Here is a 22,047-nt window from a genome sequence, read left to right on the forward strand (position 1 = left end):
CCCATGGGGTGGCACACTCTCTCAGAAGAACATAGTTTTGGGGGGGTGTCGGGGAGTGGGGAGCCCACGCGTGGCAGAGGGAGGAAGTGAGGGGTCCGACGGGCTATCTGCAGGGTGGACCCTCGGGACGGCGACCGGGCGCGGGGACAGCGCTTGGCAGTGGGTCTCGCCGAGCCGGTGGGTCTCCCAGAGGCTTCCCTGGTGCGCCCGCCCTCACTTTCCCCCCTGCTCGATGGGGATGAGACAACTTGCCACCTCCCTGGTTCAGAGTGAGAATCTTCAGTGGCAGTCCTTTGAGGTTTTCCCAGGAAAAGTGCCGTATCCCCCAGGAAGGTGCTGGTGGGCTTGCAGCCTCCCAGTCAGCGATCAGCTGCTGCTAAAAGGCATCGATTTTGCTGTGATCACGGAACAGGCTGCAGAGAGAGCAAAATAATCATCGTGGCAGGTGTGTCAGAAATGTAACGCTCTTTTTCTGGAATTTCTATTTTGAAGCCCCCGCTCCTCCCACCCCAGGCAGTCAGTTCTAGGCTTCTTTTCTCTCTCCCTTGAGGATGGGCTTATTTCGGGGTACAGGTGGTGCTCAGCCCCCAGTTCCCCAAGCTCCACGCTGAGTCACCCCTCCTGCAGCATTACCCTTGGTCTGACCCATTTTCTCAGTCACGCTCAGCCCCCTCTTGGGTGCTCTGGGATTCATCCTGAGCTGCACCGGCTCTGGGCACAGAACCCTGGGGGCTTCCTCCCTCCCTCCCGCCTGGACTCGGGCTTAGGGATGTTGCTATTCTGTCCGGGGGGCGGGGTCTCTCCCGAGTGCCCCGAGGAATGGGGGTCCCAGGTCTTCTCTCTACCCAAGTCCCCTCTGAAGCCAAAGCTGGAGGGTCTCGTCGCCCCCCTCCGACTTTCTTCCCTCCCACCTCCTCCCAACCCGAGGATGGGAAAAACTGGCTGGTCTTCCTCAGATTCCCCTTAGAGTTTAGGCTTTGGCATTCACAAGTCTTTACTCAGTTTCTGCCACAGCACGTTCAGTGGAGGCCCCGCCCATCAATCCCCCTCTGCATTTTACCATTTGGGAACAAGCTGCAGGCAGCATTGCTGGGCATGAGAATTTCTGGGGCCACAGAGCCCGCTGGGTGTGTCCCCTTGGCCAGCTGGACATGCCAGCACACCATTGCTCCCTCAGTCCCCTGTGGGGTAATGTGTTCTATGTGATCTCTTGGTCCCCAGCCGAGTTTCGTAAGCTCCAGCTGCCATCGGTGGGGACTGGCTTGATGACACACTCTTTAAAGCGTCCTTCACCCCAGCCTTCCCGCTCCCCTGCTAGCATGGCCTGAAATCACCTCCCAACTAGAATCCTTATAATGACCTTCTTTCTTGGGAATTGCACCTGCGAACGGCATCCCTTCCCGGAGGCACTGAAGGGAGCCAGCTGCCTTGACTGATGGGGAAAAGACAAGGGGTAGGAGGGAAGGTGGGGTGGGGAGGATTCGCTAGCTAATAGTTCAAAATATTATGGCGTATCACTGGAAACTCAACTGAGCCAAGCACTTCCTCTGTGCCTGACGCCACCCTCGGTGTTTTCTCACACGTTATTTCATCTGATCCTTCCAGGAGCTGTGCCCAAGTGACCTGGGAGCTGGGTCTCGGGGGTGTCCACCAGCAAGCCTGGTGAGCAGGGACAGGAAGGCGGGTCTGATGGTTCCCCTGGGAAGCATCTCGAACTTTCTCAGCTTGAGGGAAGCCTTGTCTTCCATTCACATCAGTGCTTAGGAATTCTAATAGCTCCTACCCATCTCTAGGGATTTCTGTCTTTAAATCTTTCCTTAAAAAATTATAAGGTCTCAAATCTGTGAGATCTCTAATGTAGACAGGTTTATGAGGAATAGAGAATGGGAATGATGGTCTTGGGATAAAAAAGAAAAAAAGGACTGACTGTAGCATTTGCCAATTTCTGTGGTGTAAATAGTCCCACCACGGCCAATCGCAAGCTATGAACGTGACGTTACTGGACCTAAAATTGGCAGGAGGTGGAGATGTGGAGTGCCACCCTGTTACATAGTATTTCCACCATCCCGACGCAATCCACGTGAGTAACGTCCAGAGCATTGATCATGCTAAGATGTAATAAAATAATTAGTAAGTGATGAGCTTGGTGTATTTAGTTCCTTTTCTACTACTGACATAAAATTCACATAACATGAAAGTCACCATTTTAACTATTTTCAAGTGTACAATTCTGTGGCATTTAGTACATTATAATGTTGTGCAACTACTGAGTGCATGTGGTTCCAGAACATTTTCATCACTTCCTTTCATAAAGGAAGCTCTGTTCCCAGTTAGGCATTCACGCCTCCCTCTCCCTCTCCACCCCTGGCAACCACTGTCATCTGTTTGCTGTGTGTATGAATTTTCCTCTCCTGGGTTTTTCATGTAAAAGGAATCATACAGTGTGGCCTTTTGAGACTGGCTTCTTTCACTCAGCATCATGTTTCCAAGCCTTGTCCATGATGTAGCCTGTATAAATACGTCATTCCTTTTTATGGCTAAATGACATCTCGTTGTACAGATAGACTGCAATTTGTTTATCCATTCATCAGTTGATGGACATCTGGGTTGTTTCCACCTTTTGGCTCTGTTGCATTGTGCAGTTATCAACATTTATGTACACGTTTTTATTTGAATACCTATTTTCAATTCTTTTGGGTATATACATAGATGCAGAATTTCTGGGTCATGTGGTAGTTCTGTGTTTAACTTTTTCAGGAACAGCCAAACTGTTTTCCACAGTGGCTGCATCATTTTACATTCTCACTAGCAGTGGTTAAGTGTTCAAATTTCTCCATATCCTTACCAACATTGGTTATTTTCAGTTTATTATTAATATGCTAGTTGATGTGAAGTCATACTGTGGCTTTGATTTACATTTCCTAATGACTAATAATACTGAACATCTTTACATGTGTTTTTGGCCTTTGTGTATCTGCCTTGGAGAAATGTCTATTCAAGTCCTTTGCTCATTTTTAAATTGAGTTGCTTGTCTATTTGTTATTGAGTTAGAAGCGTTCTTTATATATTCTGGATTTATCATGTATACAATTTGCAAATATTTTCTCCCATTTTGTGAGTTGTCTTTTCACTTTCTTGATAGTGTCCTTTGATGCACAAAAGTTATTTTTTATTTTGAAGAAGTCCAATTTATCTTTTTCTTTTAATTGATTTTGCTTTTGGTGTCATATCTAAGAATCCAATGTCAAATCCAAGGTCATGATTTACCCCGATGTTTTCTTCTAAGAGTTTTGTAGTTTTAGCTCTTACATTTAGGTTTTTGATCAATTTTGAGTCAATTTTGGTATGTGGTGTGAGGTAGGGATTCAACTTCATTCTTTTGCATGTGAATATTCAGTTGTAGTAACTTTGTTTTTAATATATCGAATTGTAAGTCTATATAATTTAACTTTTAATTATGGCCACATTTAACAACTAGCTTGCAAAATTTCTGAAAAGTTAACCATCAGCTCTTGTGAGCCAGTGTGAGCTGGTATGAGCTGCCATGACTTCTACCTTTCCCTGATTGAACAGTCTTGCTGCTAAGGCTGGAATTTGGATTTGTTTTTCTTGAGGAGCTAAGCTGGGGATTGGTTGAAGTGGAACTCAACCAATGGAGCTCCTGGGAGATGGGCACCTGAGGGTGTAGGGTCTGGAGGCCCCCCAATTCTGTAGCCATGGGCCTGTTTACATTTCTCATTGCATCTGGCTTTCCCTCCCACAGTTGGAAGAGCATGGCTGGGTCTCTCTTGCTCCCTCGCCTAGCATTTGCCCAGCTGTTACCCCTGGCTGAGAGGGAACCAACTGTGTCTCTGTTGGGTTTGGAGGGGCTTTGGAAGCCCCACCTTTGAGCAGAGACCCAAGCCTGATCTTGAAGTTAAAGAAGTGCTTTTTTCCTGCTGGGGTGGCCAGATAAAATACAGGATGCTCAGTTACATTTTTTTAAATTTTATTTATTTATTTTTGGCTGCATTGGGTCTTCGTTGCTGCACGTGGGCTTTCTCTAGTTGCGGCAACTGGGGACTACTCTTCATTGCTTTGCGTGGGTTTCTCATTGCAGCAGCTTCTCTTGTTGCAGAGCACAGGCTCTAGGTGCACGGGCCTCAGTAGTTGTAGCATGCGGGCTCAGTAGTTGTGGCTCGTGGGCTCTAGAGCACAGATTCAGTAGTTGTGGCTCGTGGGCTCTAGAGCACAGGCTCAGTAGTTGTGGTGCACGGGCTTAGTTGCTCTGTGCATATGGGATCTTCCTGGGCCAGGGATTGAACCTGTGTCCCCTGCATTGGCAGGCAGATTCTTAACCACTGTGCCACCAGGGAAGTCCCCTCAGTTACATTTTGATTCCAGGTAAATAATGCATAATTTTCTAGTGTAAGCAAGACCCATACAAGAATTGGGACATACATATACTAAAGAAGTATACAGGGCTTCCCTGGTGGCGCAGTGGTTGAGAGTCTGCCTGCTGATGCAGGGAACATGGGTTCGTGCCCCGGTCCGGGAGGATCCCACATGCCGCGGAGCGGCTGGGCCCGTGAGCCATGGCCGCTGAGCCTGCGCGTCCGGAGCCTGTGCTCCGCAACGGGAGAGGCCACAACAGTGAGAGGCCCGTGTATCGCTAAAAAAAAAAAAAAAGTATGCATTGTTTATCTGAAATTCAAATTTATCTAGGAATCTTGTGTTTTCATTTGCTCAATCTAGTGAGTGTCCCCTCAGGTCAGTTTTCTTCCTTATTGTCCTAATCCAGTAGCGGAGACTCAGAACTCCAGAGTGGGAAGGGCTCTAGGGAGGTGCCCACTTTACAGACCTGGAAACTGAGTCCCATCTGAGGAAAGGGACTTGCCCCAGCTCATGGGATCACTGTGGACTTTGAGGACCTTGCTGAGCTACACGATTTTTCTTTTTCATGAAGTCAGCACATTTTCTGAGTGTCTCCTCTGCACAGGGCACTGCGCTGGGTGTTGGGAGACAATGGTGACAAGCCTGCCATGTACCTGTGTGCAGGGGAAGAATCAAGAATTCCCTCTGAGAAGCAGCCACGTAGCACAGGGAGATCAGCTCGGTGCTTTGTGACCACCTAGAGGGGTGGGATAGGGAGGGTGGGAGGGAGGGAGACGCAAGAGGGAGGAGATATGGGAACATATGTATACGTATAACTGATTCACTTTGTTATAGAGCAGAAACTAACACACCATTGTAAAGCAATTATACTCCCATAAAGATGTAAAAAAAAAAAAAAAAAGAGAATTCCCTTTGGGCATATTAAATGAGATAGGATTGAGACAGACCCGGGTCTGAACCTGCTTTGCCACATGTTAGCCGCATGACGAGTCACTTCCACTCTCTGAGCCTCAGTTTCTCCTCTCCTTATATGGTGATAAGGGTATTTTTCTTGGGGGATTGTTGTGGCTTCAGTGGAGGGGACGAAATGCCTGATGGGGTAGGGAAGAGTTTACTGTGTGATGAGAGAAGAGAGTTGCCCACAGTAAAGTTCAGTTGTTGCTCACAGGTTGCCCGGCATCCTGGGCCACGCAGACGATGTGGGATGGAGGCGCCGGAAGTCACCTGCTCTGCCTTGCCTGCCGGGGACCGGCCAGCTCCTGCTTCTGGCCCCCCAGGGGCCCCAGGTGGGCAAGCCTCGCCTCACCTGACCCTGGGCCCCATCATCCTGCCCCCAGAGCAGGGCCTGGCCCCCACCCTGTTCCTGAAGGCCTTGCCCATCCCACTGTACCACACAGTGCCTCCAGGGGGCCTCCAGCCGCGTGCCCCCCTCGTGTCAGGCAGCGTGGACGGGGGCAGCGTGCCCTTCATTCTCAGCCCCCTGCTGCAGCCTGAAGGGCCCGGTCCCACCCAGGTGGGGAAGCCAGCGGCCCCAGTGCTCACCGTGAACTTCGTGGGTGCTCTGCCCATCCTGTCACCGGGCCTGGGGCCCATGCTGGGCAGCCCCGGCAAGGTGCGCAACGCCGGCAAGTACCTGTGCCCGCACTGTGGCCGGGACTGCCTGAAGCCCAGCGTTTTGGAGAAGCACATCCGCTCCCACACGGGTGAGAGGCCCTTCCCGTGCGCCACCTGCGGCATCGCCTTTAAGACCCAGAGCAACTTGTACAAGCACAGACGGACCCAGACACACCTCAACAACTCCAGGCTGTCCTTGGAGTCGGACGGCGGGGGAGGCAGCCTCCCGGAGGAGGGGGACAAGGCCGGAGTGCCTTCCGGGACCCACGGGGCACGATCAGAGAGACCCCTTTCTCCGGGTGCCCAGTCTGCTGGGCACTGCCTGCTGCCCAGGTCGCATCTGTCCCCGGTTGCCAAGAGCCTGGACCTGAAGATGGACACTGTTGCCTGTCCAGGATCCACGTTCGATGTCAGGGAGGCCCCTGGAGACTCTGCCCCCGGGCTCCCACTGGCCAGCTCGCAGCCGAGGAGGAAGCTGCCGGAGCAGCAGTCCCCGACGGCCAGCAGGTCGGGCTCCGTGCTGCAGCAGCAGCAGGTGGAGAAGCCCGGGGATGCCAAGCCCTCGGAGGGTCGGCTGCGGAAGTGCGAGAGCACCGACTCGGGCTACCTGTCCCGCTCGGACAGCGCAGAGCAGCCACCGGCCGCCGGCAGCCCCCTGCACAGCCTGTCGGAGCACAGCGCCGAGTCCGAGGGCGAGGGAGGCCCGGGGCCCGGGCGCGCGGAGCGGGCGGCCGGCCTGGAGCTGGAAAAGAGGCGGCTGGAGGAGCGCATCGCCAGGCTCATCTCTCACAACCAGGCCGTGGTGGACGACCCCCAGCTGGCCCACGTGCGGCCCCGCAAGACGGTCCTGTCCAAGCAGGGCAGCATCGACCTGCCCATGCCCTACACCTACAAGGACTCCTTCCACTTCGACCTGCGGCCACCGGAGCCCAGGAGGACGCCTGCCGCCCTCCGCGCCGCGCGCTCCACCTGCGCGCCCCCAGACAGGGCGCGGCCCCTCTTCTTCCACTCGGTCCCCACGCAGCTCTCCACCGGCACCGAATGTGTGCCTGTCACCAGGAGCAACTCGCTGCCCTTCGTCGAGGGCACGGGGACGTGGCCGGAGCCGCCGGACCCCCGGGACGCCTGGTCCCGGAGGCAGAAGCCTCTGAGCCCCAGGCCTGCCCCCGCCCGATTGGCCGATGTCCCTGGCGGTCACCCCCGGGCCCTGGTCAGACAGGCTGCGGTGGAGGACCTGCAGTGTCCCCCGACGGGAGACGCCTCGACCCCGGCGGAGGACCCGGATGGAAAGAGACCGGCTGCGGGGGAGGGACAGGCCGGCCAGGGCCAGGCGGCTGGTAAGCAACGCGGCCAGAGGCGGCCGAAGATGTTCTCCCAGGAGAAGTGGCAGGTGTACGGGAAGGACACGTTCAAGAGCATCTACCAGAAAACGAAAGCTGGCCACCACGGAGGCAAGAAGGCTAGGGAGGTCACAGCGGGCGGCGGGGTCGAGCTGGACCGTCTTCTCCAGCGGGATGCAGAGGGTGGCGGGCGTGCAACCCCCTCCCAGGATGGGAGGAGGCCCCCGGGCCCCGAGGACACTGCCGTGGAGGCCAGTCCAGCGCCTTGCGCAAGCCCACCGGCCTGTGAGGGCCTCTTGGTGACTGAGCCCCCCAAGCAGAGGGAGACAGTGGCCAGAGCCGGAGGCAGGGACCAGCCCCGTGTGAACAGGGCTGCCTCACGCCCTGCCCTCAGCTGCAGAGGACCCCTCTGCTTGGGCAGCAAGAGCCCTCTGCTTCCCCCAAACGGGAGGCTGGAGCTGGGGTGTCAGCTGCTCCCAGCACCCAGTCCTCCCAAAGGAGGTGACTTAGAGGCTCCCAGGCGGGGTCTGCCGGACCCCAAGCTGGAAGGTGGCACCCGGGGTGGCGGAGGGGACGCCAAGGAGACCTGTCAGCAGGCCCACGTGGTCCCGAGCCGGCCGGGTGGGAGCTCCGGGGAACCCCAGCCCACACAGGTCAAGCTCCCCTCGGAGAGGAAGAAGCTGAAGGTGGAGGCGCTAAGCTGCCAGGAGCCCCCAGGAGCAGGAGGAGAGACCCCGGGGGGCCCCATGCACGCTGCCTCCCCGCCCACTCAGAACCAGGACAGTGACCCCGGGGAAAAGCCAGGGGGGCTGCCTGGAGGCGGCGACTGCACAGCGAGGGGCAGGGCTGGGACCCTGAGGTGGGCAGGGCCTCGGGACACGGAGCCTCGGCTGCGTGCTACAGCTGCAGCCCCCGGGTGTCCCTCCCAGCTGGCCTTGCAGCCTCGGGCCCCCGGCGTCCTCGCTGCCCCAGTGGACATGGCCTTCCCCCCACAGTACCTCCTCAGGTTACCCCAGGGAGAGACCCGTCGCCCGCCGCCCATCCCCCAGAAGCCGGACCAAGGCCGGGGCCTTCTCTGCAGGAGAGGGGGACCTGAGGAACGGGCATCCTTTATGGAGTCAGGGCTGGAGGCCCCCCTGCTTCCCAGCCCAACCTCAGGCCAGGCCCCTGGTGGAGCAGACAGCTTCGGGGAGGACCCCAGCTGGTCCACGCCGTGCGACAGGAGAAAGGGGGTGCAGGGAGAGGAGAAAGGAGGCTTGGACACTGGCACCCCAACAGCTGGGGTCCCCAGGGGGGCAGTCTCCCTCCCGTCCATGCCAACGTGTGACTCTTGGAGGAGTGGGACCCATGACACCCAACAAGCCTGCAGCAGCAGCACTTGGGCGCGAGCCAGGCCCTCTGGGGGCGTCCTCCATCCCTGGGAATCCACTGGGGAGCTGGGGGGGCCTCTCGAGAGTGCCCCGTGGGGCCCTTCTTCAGGGCCACTAGCGGGGCTCAGTGCCGGTTGCTCCCGCCAGCCCGGCCCCTCCCTCTCGGCCCTCCCACCCCCGGGCTGGCCTGAGTTGGCCTCGTGTGCGCCCGCGGAGACCCCCGGGAGCTGCAGGGCCCAGGGGCCTTTCCCCTCGCTGAGGGCTGAGCCCCGGCTCACATGGTGTTGCCTGAGCCGCAGCCTCCCTCTGCCGCTGGAGCAGAAGGAAAAGGACACTTCCGTGCACCTGGCGCTGCATTTCCCTGCTGGCAGTCTCCCGGGTGAGGGTCCTGACGCCCAGCCAGCGAGCAAAGCAGTGTCTGGAAGATGGACCAGGATGAGCCCTGGAGGAGGAGGGCAGACGCAGACACTGAAGGTAACACCCAGCTTTGTCCCAGGGCCCTGGGGGCTGAGGGAGGATGCTTGGCAGGCAGGACTTATAGCGATGGAGAGAAAGTATGAAGCCATCCTGTGTAGCATCTGCTGTCCATTATAACATCTTCTCAGCCTGCTCCCAAGGGAGAGGAAAAAAGGCGCAACATGTAAAATAAAACGAAAGAAAATCATGAGAAAAGGTTTCAAAGGACAGAATGACTGTACCCAAGACTCCGGGTGAGATTTTTCATAACTAGACATAAACCTTAATGCTGAGTTTCCTGGTAGCAGAGGCGAACAGTAAAAATGAAACGCTGGTCAGGAGAGCTTATAAATCAGAAACCTTTTTGAGAGATAGACTCCAAACAAAAACTCTTAAAAGGAGAAAGTTATCATTACCAGGGACTCCAGAGAAAATAGCTGCTATGGTCAGATTTAACTTACCCCTGAGTTTCCTGGAAGCAGTGGCAAAACGGGAAAGGAGCGGGGTGCTCTAGAGAGTTCTCACTGGTGATTAAATTTATAGTCCCATCTTTTTTGTGGGGGGGGGGAGGGCCGTGCCTCGCGGCATATGGGATCTTATTTCCTGACCAGGACTCAAACCTGCACCCCCTGCATTGGAAGCGCAGAGTCTTAACCGCTGGACCGCCAGGGAAGTCCCTGTAGTCCCATCTTGAGAGCGACTCCATGCATCTGGATTGTATAATTGAGGGTGTTGTCCTGCTCTGGGATGTCCTGGGCCAGGGTGACTGGAGAGTATCCTGCAGCCTCAGTTGTAACTTAATCATGTGGAACAACAGGGTCTGTGTCCCAGAGCTTGAAGGCTGTTCTCATGGTAACACTGCCTTTATCCCAAGAGTGGGGGGTTAAGAAAGAGTGTGCTGGGCCTGAGAGAGGGTGAATCCAAGGCCCAGCTTAGCCTCCTTCCTCCACAAGGCCATCGGGTACTGGGTGTGGGCATTCCTGGAGGAGGGAAAGGAGCCGGCCACGGTGTTCCCTAGGCCTCCAGTTATCACCAAAGGTCTGGGCTTTTTCTTCTGTGGATCCAGCCCAGGCAGGATTCCAGAAGGTTCTGCCCAGCAATGCTCAGACCATTTGGCAATGCAGCATTTCGATGCCCGATTTCCCCAGACAGGCATCCTGTCTGCAGAGAGAGAACCCTTCTGTGTTGTTCCCACCGTGGGGGCTGTGAGCAATATGACGCCTGCGTGCCTGGTATTTTCAGCTCTCCGACCCAACAGCCCCAGGGATGCCATCCCAGGAGTGGATGTCTGAGCCGGAACGGAAGAAAGGATGGCCTCGTAGGAGGGCAAAGATGCCTCGTGGGAGCAGCAAGCAGAAACAGCGGAGGAGCCGCTCCAAAAGGTAGGGTGTGTGGCCACCTCTGTCATTTCCCCGTGTGCCCAGTGTCAGGAGCTGCAAACTGCGATTTCAGTAAACCCCCAAGGAAAACTTCACAAGGGGTTCAAGAGGCATCTCTGTGTTCCAGGGAGAGAGAGAGAGACAGAGAGTCCTGTACAGGAGCTGGGGTCTAGAGTTTCATGGTTAAAGGACTCAATGTGTTTCCCCATCAGCCTACCGGCTATGTGTTTTTCAGTGGCGCCTTTTTTAAGGCCAGGCGTCCAGCAAATATTCGAAATAACTGAGTTGAAAACGCATCCATCCAGTTTAAGTCCTGAAGAGAGAGCATGTTAATTATTTACAGCTTTTATTGCTTTTTTAATTATGCAAGTGATGCATGTCCTTTGCAGAAAAATTAGAAAATACAGATGAGTGAGGAGACGACAATAAAACATCCTAGTGATCTCACCACTCGGAGACAATCACGTTTAGGTGTATGCCCTTCTAGACTTTTCTCCGTGATCTGTGCACGTACATAATCTCCAGACTGTAAATGCGGGGTGGGGGGCAGATGGATTTTTAAACCCCTCTTTCATCGCGTCATTCTGATTGTCTCGCTCCTTTGCTCAAAACCCCTCAGGTTGCCCACTGCGTACCCTCCTCCCTCCAACACCCCGCCCCCCCCCGCCCCGCAAAGCTTTTAGGTCCCATTTTCCCATGGTCGCCCCCCTCCCTCTCAGTGTGATGTCATATGGTCCCAGCCCTCGCCTATTCTCTATTTGACACTCCGAACCCAGTTCCCCAAGGCTCTCCTGCACCCGCAGTCTCCCGTTCCTAGAATGCCTGGCCTTCTCCTATTGTCAGTGTTTGGTCCAGACATAGGTATTTGTCGAGAGGCCACACAAATTCCTAATGCTTGCCTACAGCTGCTCAGGCTCTCACTGGCCAGAGATGACATACCCTCTTCTGAGGCCCCTGCACCCGCTTTCACTTGTCTGCCAGGACCACATTTCCAGAGCTGGCATCACTGAGGGCTTGCTGTGTGCCAGGCACAGCATTTTTCTCTCGAGGAAACTGAGACACACAGAGAAGTCGGGCAACTTCCCCAAGGACCCGGATCTGAACCAGCAAACCTTACTCCAGAGCCCAAGTGCTAAACAGCAGCTTGCCCCAATGCTCCCAGCCCGTAGTGGACGTGAGAGTCACCTAGGGTTTTCTGGAGGTTTCCTGTGATGCTGGGTCAAATTCAGTGGGTCTGGGATGGGCCTGAGATTCTGTATCTCTAACATGCTTCCCAGTGACGCTGAGGATGCTGGTCCAGTGAGCTAGCTTGGAGAGCAATGCTTTACATCACCCAAACCACATCGCGGGAGCTCAGGGATACTGGCACGTGGCTTTGCTCCCACAAAGCCCTAAACTACATCTGAGTGACAGCTGGCAAGCCTGAAGTCTCCAGGCCTCAGTCAGAGTCCCGGGAGATGTGGGGAGGGGGACAAAGGTGGGGTGCCTCATTTACAGTTCCCAACACTGGGACTTGACTGTTTCAACAGACATTCGTTGTGCACCTGCTAGGTGCCAGGTGTCTACATGTGGAGGCCGTTGGGGAAACATTCCCAAATAAGGCTGATGGTCCCAGGCTGGTCCTCCGAGAGGCCTGGAGATGTCTCTCCAGGATGCCTTGCAAACCCATCAGGAGCCCAGGGGCCAAACAGCCCATGTAGGAATCTTATTTGGCCGCAGCATTGTTGAAAGTTTTGATGCTTAGTATCCAGATAATAAATATCAGGAGATTTCACATATAAACCTGGATTTTGGCTTTTCTTAAAATATCTGAAGCTCTGAAGATATTGGGCCTGCCTTCTTGCAGGGCAGCAGCTATGCCTGTGGACGGCGCCTGTGCTCTGCAGCCTGCCTCAGTCCCCACTTGTCCCTAGTGTCCTTTTTTCCCTTTTTTTTTTTTTTAGTTTTTTTAAAAAAATTGAAGTATAGTTGATTAACAATATTGTGTTAGTTTCAGGTGTACAACACAGAGATTCATTATACACACACACTTTCTTTTTCAGACTCTTTTCCCTTATAGGTTACTACAAAATATTGAATATGGTTCCCTGTGCTCTACAGTAGGTCCTTGTTGTTTATCTATTTTATATATGGTAGTTTGTATCTACTAATCCCAAACTCCTAATTTATCCCTCCTCCCACCACCCCCCTTTCCCCTTTGGTAACCATACGTTTGTTTTCTATGTGTGTGAGTCTGTTTCTGAGATAAGTTCATTTGTGTCATATTTTAGTTTCCACCTATAAGTGCTATCGTATGGTATTTGTCTGTCTCTGTCTGACTTACTTCACTTAGCATGATGATCTCTAGGTCCATCCAGGTTGCTGCAAATGGCATTATTTCATTCTTTTTTATGGCTGAGTAGTATTCCGTTGTATGTATGTACCACAACTTCATCCATTCACCTGTTGATGGACGTTTAGGTTGTTTCCGTGTTTTGGCTATTGTGAATAGTGCTGCTGTGAACAAAGGGGTGCGTGTGTCTTCTCGAATTATGGTTTTGTCTGGATATATGCCCAGGAGTGGGATTGCTGGATCTTATGGCAACTCTATTTTTATTTTTTGGGGAAAACTCCATACTGTTTTCCATAGCGGCTGCACCCGTGTATATTCCCATCAACAGTGTAGGAGGGTTCCCTTTTCTCCACACCCTCTCCCACATTTATTATTTGTAGATTTTTTTTTTTTTTTTTGATGATGGCTATTCTGACCGGTGTGAGGTGATACCTCACTGCAGCTTTGATTTGCATTTCTCTAATAATTAGCGATGTTGAGCGTTGTTTCATGTGCCTTTTGGCCACCTGTATGTCTTCTTTGGAGAAGTGTCTATTTAGATCTTCTGCCCATTTTTTTGATTGGGTTGTTTGCTTTTTTGGTGTTGAGCTGTAGGAGCTGTTTGTATGTTTTGGAGATTAATCTCTTGTTGGCTGCATCATTTGCAAATATTTTCTCACCGCCTGTAGGTTGTTCCCTAGTGTCTTACGTTTAGTCATGTAGTCTGCCTGGCCCTCATAGGCATGCGTGTTTGCAAATCTTCATCTTAACATCCGGTTTTGTGGGAGCCAAAACTCTGCCTCCCAGTCAGTGAGCTTCTCAGCAAGAGGCTGCAGGTGAAAAAGTGAGGGGGCAGAGGGACCCCGGCGTGCAAACAGGAGAGGTCAGAACCCAGGCTCGACAGCTCTGTCCTGGAGCCTCCAACCGGGTGCACTGGGGATGATGCTCTTGAAGTTTTTACATTCACCAAACTTTGACTGGTCGACCGTGATTCCTTCATCATTCGTGCCTTTATTGGCTCGTGATCGTCCTTTGAGTCATTCTAACCTCAGGACCTTTGCACTTGCTGATCTATTTACCTCTACCTGCACACACCACCTCTGGCTCCTCATGGGGCTGGCTCCCCCTCATCTCAGCAAAGACGTTGGCATTGTGGCGGAGACTCACCTGACCCCTGTACCTCAGTGGTTCCCCCCTTTTTTCCTCCATCCCATCGTCTTGTTTTATTCCCTTCATAGGTTGTTGGTGGAATTCATTTTCTTGAGGCATGGAATTGATGGCAGCTTGCTTCTTAAAAGCCAACAGTGGAGGGCTTCCCCGGTGGCGCAGTGGTTGAGAGTCTACCTGCCGATGCAGGGGACACGGGTTCGTGCCCCGGTCCAGGAAGATCCCACATGCCACGGAGCAGCTGGGCCCATGAGCCATGGCCGCTGAGCCTGTGTGTCCGGAGCCCGTGCTCCGCAACGGGAGAGGCCACAACAGTGAGAGGCCTGCGTACCGCAAAAAAAAAAAAAATATATATATATACACATATATATATGTATATATATCACTGTTAAGAAAAAAGATATATATCTCACACTGAATTTATCATCCTTCAGTTTGATTTTTAAACTCCATATTGTGTTTTTGAAGATCTCGCCATGTTTGGTACATACAGATAAAATTCATTCATCTTAATTGCTGTAGAGTATTCTATCCCATGGAAATAACACACTGTATTTTCCATTCCCCTATTTATGGACATTTAAATCATTTCCAGTTTTTTGTGTGTGTGTGCTAACTTTGCAATGAACATGCTTATACGTGCCTCCTCAGACACAATGTGAGAAGTTTTCTAAGAAATATACCTAAAATGGAATTACTGGGTTATAAGATAATCACATTTTCAACTTTACAAGTTATTACCAAATCACTCTCTGGAGTGCTTGTGTCACTGTAGGTTTCCTCCAGCTAACAGTGAGAGTTTGCCCTGCTCCCATATTCTTACTAATGTTTGTTAGGAGCAGATTTTTAATGTTTTGCCCACCCAGAATTTGTAGGATTGTGTATATATCCTAGATTTGCATATATTCTTTGCCTGTTATATATATTGCAGATATTTTTCCAGGTCTATTATCTGACTTTTTAAGCCCATTCATTTATATTTACCTGCATCATTGCAAACATCTTGCCTCTTCATTCCTTTTGGCATGTCAGATCTTCCTTCTGGGATTGTTTTCTTCTGTCTGAAGTATACTCTTTGGAATTTCCTTTAGAGAAGAAAAATCTCAGTTTTTTTTAGCCTGAAAGTGCATTTATTTCATCCTTGTTGTTGGAAAATATTTTTTCTGGGTACACAGTCTCAGGTTGACAGTTATTTCCTCTCAGTCCATCAAAGGTGTTATTGCATCGTCACTTGGCTTCTATTTTGTGGTGAGAAGTCAGCTATGAGTCTACTCATCTGTCTTTTGAAGGTCTCTTATCTCTGGCTACTTTCAAGATCTTCTTCTTTGGTGTTCCATACTTTTACTTTGATGTATCCAGGTACACGTCACTTTAATTTATTCCATTAGGAATCCACTGGGCTTCTATAATTTCTGGATTGATGTCTACCCGGAAAATTCTCAGCCATTGTTCTTCAGATGTTGCCTCCATCCCAGTCTCCCTCTTCTTTGGAACATTGAAATAATGCATCTTAGATCTGTCTTTCATGTCTCTTAACCTCTGTTTTCAACAACTTTGTCTCTCCCTGCTATAACCTAGATACTTTGTTCGGATGTTATCTTTAACATGTTACTAATTTTCTTAATCCACCGTGTGTTTTTTTCAAAGCTCTATTGACATATATTGAATTTTAATATCATGCGTATTGAAAGTGTGCAATATAATAAGTTTTGACACGTTCACACCGGTGAAACCAACAACACTATCAAGATAGCAAACGTATCCGCAATGCCCACAGTTTCCATGTACCTCCTTGTAATTCTTTCCTCCTGCCCCCACCCTGCCACCCTCCCCACCCCCAGGTAACCACCGATGTGCTTTATGTCACTATAGAGTATTTCACTTTTTCTAGAATTTTATAAAAATGGAAGCAGACAATATATACCTTCCCCCCGCTTTTTTTCGGCTGGGCGTTTTCTTCACTCCATATGATTATTCTGAGGCTCGTCCATGTTGTGTGTATCAGTCATTTGTTCCTTTTCATTCCTGAGTAGTAAGCCATTGGGTGGATACGGCACAATTTGTTTATACAACCACTTGTTGGTAGACATTTGGCTTGTTTCAGTTTTGAGCTGTTACAAATAAAAAGTACTATAAATATTCATATACAAGTCTTTGTATGGGAATAAGCTTTAAATTCTCTTGAGTAAATACCGAAGAGTGAAATGTCTGGATCATATATGGTAGAGGCATAATTTTTTAAGATGCTGCCAAGCTGTTTTCCAAAGTGGTTGTATCATTTTACATTTCCACGAGCAGTGTGTGACAGCTTCTGCTTCTCCACCTCCTTGCCAACACTTAGTATGGCCATCCTTTTTCATTTTTGTCATTCTAATAGATGTCTGATGGTATTGTATTAGTTTGAATTTACATTTCCCTAATAAATGATGATATTGACTATCTTTTCATGTGCTTCTTTGTCATTTATGTATCTTTTTTGGTGGAATATCTGTTTGCATCTTTTCCCACTAAAAATGGGTTGTTAGTTTTCTTCTTATTGAATTTTGAGAGTTATTTATATATTCTGGCTATAAGTCCTTTTTCCGATATGCACGTGGTAAATATTTCCTTCCAGTCTGTGCCTTGTTTTTTGTTGTTTTTAATTCTCTTAACAGTGTCTTTTAAAGGGCAGACATTTTAAGTTTTGATGAATTCCAATTATCATTCTTTCTTTGGATTGTGCTTTTGATGTCATAACTAAAAAACCTTGGCCTAAATCATAGCCACAGAGATTTTTCTCTTAAGTTTTCTTCTGTAGCTTTATTGTTGTAGGTTTAATATTCAGACCTAGGATCAAATTTTTGTATATGGTGTGATGCATAAATCAAAGTTCTTAGTTTTGCAGGTGGATACCTAATTGTTCCAGCATGATTTGTTCATCTGTTTGTCTATTTTGATGCATATGCCATGTTGTTTTGATGACACTGCCTGACTTGAAGGGTTACTCTAAAACTTAAGTATTCAAGGCAGTGTGGTATTCACATCAAAATCGACAAATAGATCAATGAAACAGAATAAAGAATACAGAAATAGACCACACATACATGGTCAATTGATTTTTGACTAAGGTTCAAAGGAAGTTCAATGGCAAAAGTATAGTCTTTTCAACAAATTTTGCTGGACCTGGAAAGTTTCCCCACCAGGAAGCCAAGGCAATCATGAGGCTCACCTCATCTGTTCCTCTTCTCTCAGGGACCACTGCTTTCATTGCTTGGTGTCTAATGTCCTGAGAATCATTGTTTTAGACATTTGTCCATTTTTTTATTTGGGAGGGCACATCTAGTCACTGCTGTACCATCTTGGTCAGAAGAATTCCCTGGACTAATGCAATGGCCTCTTAATTGGTCCCCTGCTTTTACACGTCTGTCGAGTTTTAAATTTAATTCCTGACAATATTATATTTAATTTTTTTTAAGTTCCATTTAATTATTTTTCAAATCTGCCTGGTCATTTTTATAGTCTCTTGCTCTTTACTCTTCTTTTTTTAAATTGAGGTATGACTGACAAACATAAAAGCTGTGTATATTTAATATATACATCTTGACAAGTTTGAAGGTACATGTACACCCATGAAGCCATCACCACATTCAGTGTCCTACACTTTCCTAAACTTATCCATCATCTCTAGAAGTTTCTTCCCTTCCTCTTTTTTGCTTTTTGATAAGAATATTTGACATAAAATTTAAATTTTATGTAAATTTTAAATTAAAAAATTTTTAAGTATATAATACAGTATCGTTAACTGTATCGTTAACGATAGTTATCGTTTAAGTATTAGATATACAGATATCGTTTAAGTATATAGATAGTATACAGATATCGTTTAAGTATATAATACAGTATCGTTAACAGTATCGTTTTAAGTATATAATACAGTATCGTTAACTATATGCACTGTGGTGTGCAGTAGATATCTAGTATTTATTCATTTTGTGGAAGTGAAACTTTGTACCCTTAGATCAACACCTTCTTGATTCTCCCTCCCTCTATCCCTGGTAACCACTATTCTGTTCTCTGTTTTGATGACATTGACTACGTTAGGTTCCTGATTTAAGTGGGATCATGTAGTATTTGTTCTGTATCTGGCTTATTTCATTTAGCATAATATTTTCCAGTTCATCCCTGTTGTAGTAAATGGCAATATTTCTCTCCTTTTTAAGACAAGTAATATCCCATTTTATGTATACACCACATTTTCTTTATCTAGTCATTGATGGATGTTTGGGTTGTTTCCATGTCTTGGCTATTGTAAATAATGCTGCAATGAACATAGGTGTGCAGTTATCTCTTCAAGATCCTGATTTCAATTTGTTTGGGTATTTACCCAGAAGTGGGATTGCTGGGTCATAGAGGACTTCTATTTTTAAGGTTTTGAGGCACTTTCGTACTGCTTTCCGTAATGGCTGCATAAATTTACATTCCTACCAACAATGTACAAGGGTCCCCTATTCTCCACATCCTCACCAACACTTACCTTTTGCCTCTTTGATGAGAGCCATTTTAAGAGGTGTGAGGTGATATCTCACTGTAGGTTTGATTTGTATTTCCCTGATGTTGAGCACCTTTTCATATACCTGTTGGCCATTCGTATGTCTTCTTTTGAGAAATATCTATTCATGTCCTTTGCCCATTTAATAATTGAGTTCTTGGGTTTTCTTCCTGTTCATTTTGCTATTCAGTTGTGTGCGTTCCTTATGTATTTTGGATATTGGTTCCCTGTCAGATATATGGTTTGCAAATATTTTCTACCATTCCCTAGGTTACCATTTCATTCTGTTGATTGTTTCCTTTGCTGTGCAGAGGCTTTTTGGTTTGATGTCGTCCCACATGTTTATTGTTGCTTTTGTGGCCTGTGCTTTTGGCATCATATCCAAGAAATCATTACCAAGGCCAGTACAAGCAGATTTTCTCTATGTTTCCTTCTAAGAGTTTTAGTTTCAGGTCTTATGTTTAGGTCTTTAATGCATTTGGAGTTGATTTTTTGTGTATGGTGTAAGACAAGGGTCTAATTTCACTGTTTTGCATGTGGATATCCAGTTTTCCCAACACCATTTATTGAAGAGACTATCTTTTCCCCATTGTATATTCTTGTCCTCTTCCTCCCACCCCCATTGAAAATCAGTTTACAGTAAATGTGGGCGTTTATTTCTGGTCTCTTTATTCTGTTCCATTTGTTAATACATCTGTTTTTATGCCAGTACCATACTGTTTCTATTACTGTAGCTTTGTGATATATTTTAAAAACCCAGGAAGTGTGATGCCTCCTGCTTTGTCCTCCTTGCTCAAGATTGCTTCAGTTATTTGGAGTCTCGTGTGGTTCCATATGTATTTTAGGATTGTTTTTTCTATTTATGTAAACTGTACTCTTATTTTCAACCTTTTAAAAAGACACACTAAATATTTTGCATCTGATAATGCCAACACAGGAAGTCTTGGCATGTCTGGCTCTGTTTTATATATGAGCTCTCACTTATGGTATCTTGTTTCCTTGTTTGTTTTTGGATATTTGATGGTGAGCTGAGATTTTTGCAACTTTGTGGTGGGTTTCTCCAGTAATGATTTGTTTTGCTTCTGCTAGGTGCCTGGGGGCACACAATGAGCACTACTTTAAATAAGGGTCTTGGTTGTAGGTTTCTCCATGTCACAGGGTGGTGTGAATTCAGCCTGCAAACCCATGAGAAGACTGTCTTATTGTTATGAAATTAACAGGAGACACTTTTGCCCCTCCACTCAGTGATAAGATTGGAATTAAAAAATATATATTCTCTGGGCAGGTGGGGGGGTAGGATGTATTATCCCTAATTAACCCGTATATTGAGGGTATAGCCTCTGAGGTCTCAGTTTTCTGCAGGAGTAGAGGTTGGATCTTCCACGGGACTCACAGGGTAGATTCTGGGTTTGAATCATGCACGCTGAACCCCACCAGACAATGGAAATGGAAGAGCAGGATCATGGAAGCAAAAGGGCAAGCTCACCTGGTTTGGCAAATGCCCTCAAAATGAAATCACTCTCACTTTTTTCCGCTTGGTTTTTAACTTTTACATGTATCTTACCTTTTAATCAGAACACCAATGCGTTTATAAATTGTAAACATTTTTATATTTAATCTACATTTTTCGTTGGTTTCAGTATAAGGGTAAATATGGGGGTAGTCAACCAAAGTAACCAGTTCACTGTACTGTTAGAAATGGGCTTCTTATTTTCTAACCTTGCTTATGCTTCTTTGATCATCAAGAAATTGCATATTTTGATGTAGTCAGATGGAGTTACCTTTTCCTTTACGATTATTATTTTTTGTTCTTGTCCAAGAAAGTTTTCCTTGTCTCAAGCCCCCAATGTCACCAATACAGAAAGATAGTCCCTCATGTTCTTTCTCTCTATATATTAATGCAAAGAAGGATTTATTTTCATTTTTGTTTATATAGAAAACAGTGGACCTTGGGTCAAGGTTGGCTCTTGGCTTGTTTCTGTATGCCCTGTGTACGTCCTGTATACCTGTATGTGAGGTAGGCATGATTTTTACATTTTAAAAAGAATGTGTGTATGTATACTGGTTTGGCCAAAAAGTTCATTCAGGTTTGTCTGTAAGATGGTACCAAAAACCCGAACGAACTTTATGGCCACCCCAATACATACATACATATATACACACACACACACACACACACACACACACACACACACACACACACATATGTGTATATATATGTATATGAAAAATGTGTGGCAGAGATTGTATGTGGCTTGTAAAGTCTAAAATATTTATTACCTGGACCTTTATATAAAAAGCTTATAGACCCCTGGCCCAATCCCCTTTTTTCACTTATTTGCTGTATTTTAACTTCCCGTTCGTACCTGAAGTTTATTTCAGGGCCCTCCCTTGTGTATCATTCGACTCTTTGTTGCCAGCTCCAAACACCACACTGTAATGAAAATGGGTGTTGTCATTAATGAAAGCACATGAGTTAAAGGAGAGGGATTAGAAAAGGCAGGGTCCATCTTCAGAGTGGAAATGGGAAAATGTAGAAAATTCATACTTGGACACCTCATTGCCCTGACATTAACTAGAGGCATAGAGATTCAGAGCATTCATTAACAATGTCTCGGCCGTGCCCAGAGCAGGCACTGGACCATGGAATTGAATTTTACTGATTAATTTGTAACTGTGTACAGTGCTGTACAAAGCATGAAACGCTCAGAGACTTGTTCTAGGGAGCTCCTGGCAATGAACAATGAATTATGAAGCCCCAGGTGAATCGGGATGAGTGGAGAGGAGGTTGGAGGTTATATGGGTGAAGGGTGCTTTGTAAACCCTACAATGTAGATTCATCATAGAAGGGGCGAGCACAGGAGAGCGCACAGAGGATGGAAACCCCTTAACTGATGGTGTTTTTCCTTATAAAGCAGATGTTTATAGTCTGAGCCTGTGTCTGCTCACTTTTTACTCATTCAACGAGGTAACTCTGAGGTGAGATGGAGACGCAGACCTAGGGACGAGGTGGCCGCCACTCCTCATGGCTGAGACCCTCTGTGACGTGCTACACGGCTGTCTCAAGTCCGGTTTGGTGGGATGCTGAGGGTCTGCTATACCTCCACTCCACTTCTCTTTGCTTTGTTACTCCCCGTGGGATCAAGAGAGGAAAGTGAGGAGGATAATATGACACACCATATACTCCTTCCCCAGGATGAGCGTGTGTCAGGCAGGCCACGCAAACCTGCAAGTCTGCCTCCTTGGATGTACCTTCCAAGACCTGGCTGATAAAAGGGACAGTGGGCATGGGGGTCAGGGCGGGATTGGAGTAGGCAGGGGGGTCAATGGCTGTCAACCGGCATCAAGATACATGACAGACCTCACCCTGCCTCCTTTTGTGAGCTTCCCACTGGACTCCAGGCAAAGCTGGTGTCCCCTGTGCTCTTGACCTTGGTCCACCAGTCATCAGTGCCCCAGCTGGAGCTGACCTGGGGTAAGAAAGCTTTTTTCTGATTCGTCTTCCATG

The 22,047-nt window shown here is 48.2% G+C and overlaps 1 protein-coding gene across 1 annotated transcript in view; it reads left to right on the forward strand.

Annotated features, from left to right (window-relative positions):
* The window catches only part of ZNF831 (zinc finger protein 831), a gene marked incomplete at its 3' end in the record, with an annotated part of 109,434 nt that overhangs the window by 24,892 nt on the left and 62,495 nt on the right, over positions 1 to 22,047 (forward strand). The window contains exons 2-3 of the mRNA XM_082856685.1: positions 5,543 to 9,172; positions 10,397 to 10,536. Coding sequence (XP_082712811.1) covers positions 5,579 to 9,172; positions 10,397 to 10,536 — 3,734 coding nt within the window. The 5' untranslated portion in view covers positions 5,543 to 5,578. The remainder of the gene's footprint in view (positions 1 to 5,542; positions 9,173 to 10,396; positions 10,537 to 22,047) is intronic.

This window comes from Leucopleurus acutus (assembly GCF_964270905.1).
Source record: "Leucopleurus acutus genome assembly, chromosome: 16".
Classification (NCBI taxonomy): Eukaryota; Metazoa; Chordata; class Mammalia; order Artiodactyla; family Delphinidae; genus Leucopleurus; species Leucopleurus acutus.